This window comes from Entelurus aequoreus, linkage group LG03, assembly GCF_033978785.1.
Source record: "Entelurus aequoreus isolate RoL-2023_Sb linkage group LG03, RoL_Eaeq_v1.1, whole genome shotgun sequence".
Taxonomy (NCBI): Eukaryota; Metazoa; Chordata; class Actinopteri; order Syngnathiformes; family Syngnathidae; genus Entelurus; species Entelurus aequoreus.
The window spans coordinates 10966331-10977216 of record NC_084733.1 but is presented as its reverse complement, the minus strand read 5'-3'; the positions used below and the strand labels follow the sequence as shown (position 1 = coordinate 10977216).

At 37.3% G+C, this 10886-nt stretch overlaps 1 protein-coding gene across 2 annotated transcripts in view; it reads left to right on the top strand.

The window, feature by feature from the left end:
* LOC133646127 (guanine nucleotide-binding protein G(I)/G(S)/G(O) subunit gamma-2) overlaps positions 1-10482 on the top strand; it is a 53985-nt gene extending 43503 nt beyond the window's left edge. The window contains exons 2-4 of one of the 2 annotated variants that reach the window (XM_062041177.1): positions 4298-4366; positions 8318-8423; positions 8736-10482. In XM_062041177.1, the coding sequence (XP_061897161.1) occupies positions 8337-8423; positions 8736-8864 (216 nt within the window). In that variant the 5' untranslated portion in view covers positions 4298-4366; positions 8318-8336 and the 3' untranslated portion in view covers positions 8865-10482. The remainder of the gene's footprint in view (positions 1-4297; positions 4367-8317; positions 8424-8735) is intronic. The other variant, XM_062041176.1, reaches the window with a different exon arrangement.
* The last annotated feature ends 404 nt before the right edge of the window (positions 10483-10886 follow it).

Below are 10886 nucleotides of genomic sequence, written 5' to 3'. Positions count from 1 at the left end.
TTGAAGCTCATCGAGAGAATGCCAAGAGTGCAAAAAAGTAATCAGAGCAAAGGGTGGCTATTTTGAAGAAACTAGAATATTTTCAGTTATTCTGAAAATTATTCTTCAGTTAAATGTAAGTTGTGTCTTGGATCAAAGATCCCATCTACTGCCCAAAACAGCAATTCAAATCTGCTGAAACCGCTACAAAAGCAACATGCTTTGACGTAGCTAGTAAAGAGAGACACACTTCACCCAAGGATTTTAACGGAGGGACTGCTAGTTAGGACAACATTGATAGAGCCATTGCAGCATATGTGCTAGAAGACATGAAATAACTGAAAATATTCTAGTTTCTTCCAAATAGCCACCCTTTGCTCTACTCTTGGCATTCTCTCGATGAGCTTCAAGAGGTAGTCACTTGAAATGGTTTTCACTTCACAGGTGTGCTTGAAGCTCACCGAGAGAATGCCAAGAGTGTGCAAAGCACTAATCAGAGCAAAGGGTGGCTATTTTGAAGAAACTAGAATATAAAACATGTTTTCAGTTATTTCATCTTTTTTTGTTAAGTACATAACTCCACATGTGTTCATTCATAGTTTTGATGCCTTCAGTGACAATCTACAATGTAAATAGTCATGAAAATAAAGAAAACACATTGAATGAGAAGGTGTGTCCAAACTTTTGGCCTGTACTGTATTTGTGGTGGTCAACATGTATTTGTAGTGGTTCACATGTATTTTCGCCGTTCCGCATAATATTTTTGTCGGTCTGCATCCATTTGTGGTGGTCCACATGTATTTGTGGTGGTCAACATGTGTTTGTGGTTGCCGACATGTATTTGTGATGGTCAACATGTGTTTGTGGTGGTCTACATGTATTTGTGATGGTGAACATGTATTTGTGGTGGTCAACATGTGTTTGTGGTGGTCAACATGTGTTTGTCGTGGCCTACATGTATTTGTGATGGTGAACATGTATTTGTGTCGATCCACATGTATTTGTGGTGGTCAACATGTATTTGTGGTGGCCTACATGTATTTGTGATGGTCAACATGTATTTGTGTCGAGCCACATGTATTTGTGGTGGTCAACATGTGTTTGTGGTAGTCAACATGTGTTTGTGGTGGTCAACATGTGTTTGTGGTGGTCAACATGCATTTGTGATGGTGAACATGTATTTGTGTCGATCCACATCCATTCGTGGTGGTCCACATGTATTTGTGGTGGTCAACATGTGTTTGTGGTGGTCTACATGTATTTGTGATGGTGAACATGTATTTGTGTCGATCCACATCCATTTGTGGTGGTCAACATGTGTTTGTAGTGGCCTAGATGTATTTGTGATGGTGAACATGTATTTGTGTCGATCCACATCCATTTGTGGTGGTCCACATGTGTTTGTGGTGGCCTAGATGTATTTGTGATGGTGAACATGTATTTGTGTCGATCCACATGTATTTATGGTGATCAACATGTGTTTGTGGTGGTCAACATGTGTTTGTGGTGGTCAACATGTGTTTGTGGTGGTCTACATGTATATGTGATGGTGAACATGTATTTGTGTCGATCCACATGTATTTGTGGTGGTCAACATGTGTTTGTGGTGGTCTAAATGTATTTGTGATGGTGAACATGTATTTGTGTCGATCCACATCCATTTGTGGTGGTCCACATGTATTTGTGGTGGTCAACATGTGTTTGTTGTGGCCTAGATGTATTTGTGATGGTGAACATGTATTTGTGTCGATCCACATGTATTTATGGTGATCAACATGTGTTTGTGATGGTCTACATGTATTTGTGGTGGTGAACATGTATTTGTGTCGATCCACATGTATTTGTGGTGGTCAACATGTATTTGTGGTAGTCAACATGTATTTGTGGTAGTCAACATGTGTTTTTGGTGGTCTACATGTATTTGTGATGGTGAACATGTATTTGTGTCGATCCACATGTATTTATGGTGGTCCACATGTATTTGTGGTAGTCAACATGTGTTTGTGGTGGTCTACATGTATTTGTGGTGGTGAACATGTATTTGTGGTGGTGAACATGTATTTGTGTCGATCCACATGTATTTGTGGTGGTCAACATGTATTTGTGGTAGTCAACATGTATTTGTGGTAGTCAACATGTGTTTTTGGTGGTCTACATGTATTTGTGATGGTGAACATGTATTTGTGTCGATCCACATGTATTTATGGTGATCAACATGTGTTTGTGGTGGTCTACATGTATTTGTGGTGGTGAACATGTATTTGTGTCAATCCACATCCATTTGTGGTGGTCCACATGTATTTGTGGTGGTCAACATGTGTTTGTGGGGGCCTAGATGTATTTGTGATGGTGAACATGTATTTGTGTCGATCCACATGTATTTATGGTGATCAACATGTGTTTGTGGTGGTCTACATGTATTTGTGGTGGTGAACATGTATTTGTGTTGATCCACATGTATTTGTGGTGGTCAACATGTGTTTGTGGTGGTCTACATGTATTTGTGATGGTGAACATGTATTTGTGTCGATCCACATGTATTTGTGGTGGTCCACATGTATTTGTGGTAGTCAACATGTATTTGTGGTAGTCAACATGTGTTTTTGGTGGTCTACATGTATTTGTGATGGTGAACATGTATTTGTGTCGATCCACATGTATTTATGGTGGTCCACATGTATTTGTGGTAGTCAACATGTGTTTGTGGTGGTCTACATGTATTTGTGATGGTGAACATGTATTTGTGTCGATCCACATGTATTTATGGTGATCAACATGTGTTTGTGGTGGTCTACATGTATTTGTGGTGGTGAACATGTATTTGTGTCGATCCACATGTATTTGTGGTGGTCAACATGTATTTGTGGTAGTCTACATGTGTTTATGGTGGTCAACATGTGTTTGTGGTGGTCCACATGTATTTGTGGTGGTCCACATGTATTTGTGGTGGTCCACATGTATTTGTGGTAGTCAACATGTGTTTGTGGTGGTCTACATGTATTTGTGATGGTGAACATGTATTTGTGTCGATCCACATGTATTTGTGGTGGTCCACATGTATTTGTGGTAGTCAACATGTGTTTGTGGTGGTCTACATGTATTTGTGATGGTGAACATGTATTTGTGTCGATCCACATCCATTTGTGGTTGTCCACATGTATTTGTGGTGGTCAACATGTGTTTGTGGTGGTCTACATGTATTTGTGATGGTGAACATGTATTTGTGTCGATCCACATGTATTTGTGATGGTCCACATGTATTTGTGGTGGTCCACATGTGTTTGTGGTGGTCTACATGTATTTGTGATGGTGAACATGTATTTGTGTCGATCCACATGTATTTGTGGTGGTCCACATGTATTTGTGATGGTCAACATGTGTTTGTGGTGGTCTACATGTATTTGTGATGGTGAACATGTCTTTGTGTCGATCCACATGTATTTGTGATGGTCCACATGTATTTGTGATGGTCAACATGTATTTGTGGTGGTCTACATGTATTTGTGGTGGTCTACATGTATTTGTGTCGATCCACATGTATTTGTGGTGGTCCACGTGTATTTGTGGTGCTCAACATGTGTTTGTGGTGGCCTAGATGTATTTGTGATGGTGAACATGTATTTGTGTCGATCCACATGTACTGTATTTGTGGTGGTCAACATGTGTTTGTGGTGGTCTACATGTATTTGTGATGGTGAACATGTATTTGTGTCGATCCACATGTATTTGTGGTGGTCAACACGTATTTTCCACTGCCCCCGCACATATTGTTGCCGGTCCACATGAATTTTCGGTGGTCTACATGTATTTGTGTCAGTCCGCGTGTATTTGTGGTGGTCCACAAAGTTAGCAGGATTCCCCCAAAGTAAACGTTGCAATGGTAGTTTAGTGAGGATCAGGTTAAATATGACAATGTAATGTAATGTTTGTCATCCTCAATGAACCAAGAAGTACATGCCAAAGAATAAACAGAAACAACACAAATAAGACGATCAGTTGAATTGTCATCTAAACAATTGAGTAAAGACTTCTAGTGAGTGACATTATAGTGATATCATGTACACAATGTAACGACATTGTGTACATGAAAATATCCATTATCGTTAGGCTAAAATGCATGAAATGTTGAAGTGTGACGCAGGTTAAGGACTTCCATTGTCATCACACTTAAATGTAAAACACACTTCTTGTGTCAAGATCGTTTAGTTTTTCCTTGAAGCAAACAAGTTGTTTGGATCAGAAGGCCAAAAAAAAAGCATCGATCTCGTCGTCGTCCTTCTTCCTGTCCTCACTGCCGTCTTTTTGTCTTTCCACACAGCGGGCGCGGCTTGAAGCGCTGAGCGAGCTGCAGACAACGAGTCCGAGTGCGGCGGCGTGAGGAGACCAGGTAAAAAAAAAAAATTTTAAAAAAAATGAAAACAGACTTTTTTTTAACGTTATTTAGTAGAGGTTGGGATTTTTGGGCATCTCGCAAATCGATTCCGATTCTTGGGGTGACGATTCCATTCAGAATCGATTCTTCATTTAACACGATTCGGGTAATATTTTAATTGGTATCTTAAGTTACAATAAGACCTTTTTGGAAAAAGGTTACAGGTTACAAAAACTCCTTTAGGCTGCTGATGTACGACTTAAACGCGCAGTGTTGGCCTAAAAAAAACTTCACAGGCGTGCGTGAAGCTCATCGAGAGAATGCCAAGCGTGTGCAAAGCAGTAATCAGAGCAAAGGGTGGCTATTTTGAAGAAGCTAGAATATAAAACATGTTATTTCACCTTTTTTTTGTTAAGTACATAACTCCACATGTGTTCATTCGTAGTTTTGATGCCTTCAGTGACAATCTAATAGTCATGAAAATAAAGAAAAATGAGAAGATGTGTCCAAACTTTTGGCCTGTACTGTATTTGTGGTGGTCAACATGTATTTGTGGTGGTCAACATGTATTTGTAGTGGTTCACATGTATTTTCGGCATTGACTTGTGTGTTTTGATGGAGCTCCACTATGGGAGGATTATCGCTGGATAATATTTGCCTTACATTTATTGACCTCCTGAGAAGGTGTGTCGCTGTGGCTCATCGTTATTCACACACGGCGCCTGGCTGAGATCAGTCCAAAGCTCACACCGAGGTGCACCACACGCAGGAAGGACGGGGGGGGGAGTGACGACGACGACGACCACAGGAAAGGATGGATCTCACAGTAGTGGGCTAATCTAAGACGTGCGAGGACAGGGAGTGTCAGTCGATAAAAAGCCATAATGTGGAGGTTCGTGACGTATTGTTAGCTTTTGAAAACTGGTCTTTCAACAAAGCAGTGCTCCCCTCACTACCTCCCTCACCTCACTCACCTCACTCCCCTCACTCACCTCACTACCTCCCCCACCTCACTCACCTCCCGCTGCCATATGCTGCCTAGCAACCTGGGCCATAAATAAAGAGCCATAAAGTGTGTGCAAATGTCCGACAGTACGCCGCCATGTTGTCAAAAAGGTGTTTGTGATTAAAAAAAATACATAAATAAAATAATTAAAAACACAAATGACTAAAATATACAAAGAATAAAATCATTATTAGATCATAAAAAAAAGTAATAAATAAATGAAATATGGAAAAATGAAAAATAAAATATATGTGTGGAAAAAAATAGACAAGCGCAATCAACAAAATGATAAATTATAAATACAATTTAAGAAATATAAGTAAAAATTTGACCCAAAATATTAAAAGGCATTTGTGAAAACATTTATAAAAAATACATTAATTAATTAATGAAATAAATAAATAAAATATATAGGTAATACAAATACAAAAATATGATAGTACGCCGCCATGTTGTGGAAAAGGCTTTTGTGGGAAAAAACCCCCCAAAAAACATAAATAAATAAATTAAAAACATAAATGAATAAAATATACAAAGAATAAAATCATTAGTACAAAATAAAAAGTTAAAAATAAATAAAATATCTAAAAATGAAAAAAATAATGTATGTGTGGAAAAAAAAGACAAGTACAATCAAAAAATTTATAAAATATACATAAAATTTAAGAAATATAAATAACAATTTTACCAAAAATAATAAAAGGCGTTTGTGAAAACCTATATAAAAAACACATAAATTAATTGATAAAATAAATTTTAAAAAATATAGATAATAAAAATAAAAAAATAGGATAGTACGCCGCCATGTTGTCGAAAAGGCTTTTGTGGAAAAAAAATAACATAAATGATAAATGGGTTATAATTATATAGCGCTTTTCTACCTTCAAGGTACTCAAAGCGCTTTGACAGTATTTCCACATTCACCCATTCACACACACATTCACACACTGATGGCGGGAGCTGCCATGCAAGGCGCTACCAGCACCCATCAGGAGCAAGGGTGAAGTGTCTTGCCCAAGGACACAACGGGCATGACTAGGATGGTAGAAGGTGGGGATTGAACCCCAGTAACCAGCAACCCTCCGATTGCTGGCACGGCCACTCTACCAACTTCGCCACGCCGTCCCCATATAAAATATACAAAGAATAACATCATTATTAGATAATAAAAAAAGTTACAAATAAATAAAATATGGAAAAATGAAAAATAAATGTGTGGGGGAAAAAAAAGATAAGTACAATCAATTTTTTTTTTTAATATAAATAACATTTAAGAAGTATAAAAAACAATTTGACCAATAATAATAAAAGGCGTTTGTGAAAACATTTATAAAAAATACATAAATTAATAATTAAATTAAAAAATTAAATATATAGATAATAAAAATACAAAATACAAAAAATATGATAGTACGCTGCCGTGTTGTCAAAAAGGCGTTTGTAAAAAAATAAAAATAAAATAAAAATACCATAAATAAATTAATTAACAACACAAATGAATAAAATATGCAAAGAATAAAATCATTATTAGATAATAATAAAAAGTCATAGATAACTCAAATATGGAAAAATGACAAATAAAATGTATGTGTGGGAAGAAAAAGACAATTACAATCAAAAAATTTATAAAATATAAATAAAATTTAAGAAGTATAAGTACAAATTTTACCAAAAATAATAAAAGGCGTTTGTGAAAACATTTATAAAAAATACATAAATTAATTAATAAAATAAATAAATAAAATGTATATATAATAAAAATTAAAAAAATTCAAAATATAATAGTACGCCGCCATGTTGTCGAAAAGGCTTTCATGAAAGAAAAAAAACATTAATTAATTAATTAATTAAAAAAATTAATGAATAAAATATACAAAGAATAAAATCATTATTAGATAATACAAAAAAGTAAAAAATAAAATATGGAAAAATGAAAAATTAAAATGTATGCGTGGAACAAAAAGATAAGTACAATCAAAAAAATTATAAAATATAAATAAAATTTAAGAAGTATAAATAAAAATTTGACCAATAATAATAAAAGGCGTTTGTGAAAACTTATACCAGACCACCGACCATATAATCAACATCCGCCCCTTATATGGACCGCCCTCGGAAGCCAGCCTCTTCCACCTAGGACCAGAGATGCGGGTATGGCCACGCGACACCGAGTTGGACATCTGACGTTACACGACAGAAGAAGAAGAAGTGAAAACCTATATAAAAAATACATTAATTAATTAATGAAATAAGTAAATAAAATATATAGAAAATACAAATACATTTTTTTTAAATATATGATAATATGCCACCATGTTGTCGAAAAGGCTTTTGTGGAAAAACAAACAAACCCATAAACAAATAAATTAAAAACATAAATGAATAAAATATACAAAGAATAAAATCATTATTAGATAATGAAAAAAGTAATAAATAAATAAATAAAATATGGAAAAATAAAATGTACGTGTGGAAAAAAGGATAAGTACAATCAAAAAATTTATAAAATAAGTCAAATTTAAGAAGTATAAATAAAAATTTGACCAAAAATAATAAAAGGCATTTGCGAAAAAATGTATATAAAATACATAAATGAATTAATAGAATAAATAAATACATATATAGATAATACACTTACTATTGTATTTATTTAAAATATGATAAATAAATGAATAAGATATATAAAATTATAAAAATCGTAAAAATACATTAATATATAAATACAAATAATTTTAATTTCATTTTTAATAAAAATGCAGAAAAATACAAACTATAATGTAGTTTGGGGGCGGAAAAAGAATTCATAAATTCATAAAAAATAATGAATTTATGCAATTACAAAAATAAAAATACAAAAAAACAATTTAAAATGAAAACAAAAAAAATAGACAAAATAAATAATAACAACAATCTAATGATAAATAATACAAAGTTTGTGTCCCCCCTCCTCACCGTTGCAGACACGACCAAGAGTGCCCAATGGCGAGCAATAACACAGCCAGCATCGCACAAGCCAGGAAGCTGGTGGAGCAGCTGAAGATGGAGGCCAACATCGACAGGATAAAGGTGAGCTTTGGCAGCCAGCAAATCTTCTAAGAAGCTCTTAGAGGTGCCACATTAGTATGCATGTCGACTGAACTCGGTCTTAAACTGCTTTTAAACTCTGTGTGTGTGTGTGTGTGTGTGCGCGTGTGTGTGTGTAGCTTTAAAGCTACTGAGCTGTGTGTAAATGTGCACTTGCCCAACATAACAGCTGTATGGACAACACATGGATAAGATTAGTGTCCTTACTGTGAGACTGGTTGTAGCAGACAATGTGACGGTCGTGCGGCCATTTTTTATTGTACTGTACGTGACTCTATAAACGTGTGTTGGCAGGTGTCAAAAGCGGCCGCGGACTTGATGTCCTACTGCGAAGCTCACGCCAAAGAGGACCCGCTGCTCTCGCCGGTGCCGGCCTCAGAGAACCCGTTCAGGGAGAAGAAGTTCTTCTGCGCCATCCTGTAAAGACGTGGGACTTGGAAAAAAATGATGTAAAAAAACAAACAAAAAAACAACAAAAAATAGAAAAGATGTAGAAATCTTCTAGGAGGATGGGAGTAAACCATGGAAGGGGTCGTGGTCGCTTGTTTTTTTCTGAGAGGTGTAGCATGTTGTAGGTGACCATGATGAAGATGATGGACAACTCTTCAGGCTGTGATGTGTACAAAACTAGTTCTAATGAAAAGTCCTATTTTGTGGTTTTGTTGAGCTGTTTAAAAGTGTGTGTGCGTGCGTGTGTGTGTGCGTGTGTGTGTGTGTGCGCGTGTGTGTGCGCGTGCTCGACTCCTGACTAAACTAGACGTTACTTGATTGCTGAAATTATTATTTTGATCCTTTCAACGCTTTACCCGTCTCTCACTTGGGTTTCTTTCCATAACTCTTCTGTGTGCTTTTTACCATTGATTTTGTTGAAGTTAGTTTCAGCGCTGGGAAAGTAACTCTGTGAACGGCCATCTCTCTGACCAATGTGATCTCGTCTGTCTCTTCTGACACGCAAAATCTCCTTTCTACTCTTTGTACAAAAAAACGATACGCAAAGTAAACTGTGATGTGCTGTAAAGTCTTCCAGAGTGGTGTGTTATGAGAGTTTTAGGGCCATTTCCTCTGGGATTGGTCGAAAGACCCTCACGTGACTGCGACCGACTTGCGGAAAGCTTTTACGTCGCTCTCCCCGCCACCCGGAAAAGAAGACAAGTATGGGAAGGGAAGGTTCACCATCGAGCCTGGAGAGCCACCGACTAGTAGCTTGTGCCAGGTAAACACACGACTCAACGTCTGCCTTTTACAAAACACCAAAACCAGTTGTGTAATTCGCAAATAAAAACAGAACACAATGATTTTCAAATCCTTTTCAACTTATATTCAATTGAATAGACTGCAAAGACAAGATACTTAATGTTCCAACTGAAAAACGTATTTTTTTTGTTTCAAATAATCATTAACTTAGAATTTAATTGCAAAAAAGTTGCCACAGGGGCATTTTTACCACTGTGTTACATGGCCTTTCCTTTTAACAACACTCAGTTAACATCAGGGAACTGAGAGACCAATTTTTGAAGCTTTTCAGGTGGAATTCTTTCCCATTCTTGCTTGATGTACAGCTTAAGTGGTTCAACAGTCCGGGGGTCTCCGTTGTGGTATTTTAGGCTTCATAACACGCCACACATTTTCAATGGGAGACAGCAGGCCAGTCTAGTACCAGCACTCTTTTACTATGAAGCCATGTTGATGTGACAGGTGGCTTGGCATTGTCTTGCAGAAATAAGCAGGGGCGTCCATGAAAAAGACCTTGCTTGGATGGCAACATATGTTGCTCCAAAACCTGTATGTACCTTTCAGCAATAATGCTACTGTGACAGACTCTGGCTGTCGTGCGGGTTCTCAGGAACACCAAGGAAGGACATTGCTTCGAGCATGGTTGACTTTATTTCATTTTTCAATAAAACCTCAGTCTCAGGTCGGGTCGCTTTCCAGCTCCTTCCTCTTCCACTGCTCGTTCTCCCGGTCGCTTTTCAGCCGGCCGCGTCTTCTGTGTCTCGCTCTACATCCACTGCTGGCTCTCCAACTCCTTCTGCCCCTGTCAGGTTCAAACACTGATGACATCTATTAATCAGACAAGAAGCAAGGAATCATGCAGAGACAGAGTTCAATTTAGCTCATGGGGAGAACGCATGGAGCTGAACACTTAGTCACAGTCTCGCCCTACGCTCTAAGGTTCAGCTCCTGCGTCCCCCTTTTTATTCAGGAGTTCCATAGTCAACATCACTGAGGCCGCCTCTAAAAGGAGTCATCACATATATTATGCAAAGCAGGTCCAGGACGCACAGTACGTGACGGAATGTGCTGGGGGCCTTGTGATTTCGCCTTGTCCCCGCTTCGTCTGCGTGTTGTCATCTTATCTTCGTTGAGGTCCTTGAAGTCCTTGGCTGTTAGCGGGCTAAAACAAAGATAACATCTGTGGCTGAGGCCACCCCTCAGACAAGAAGT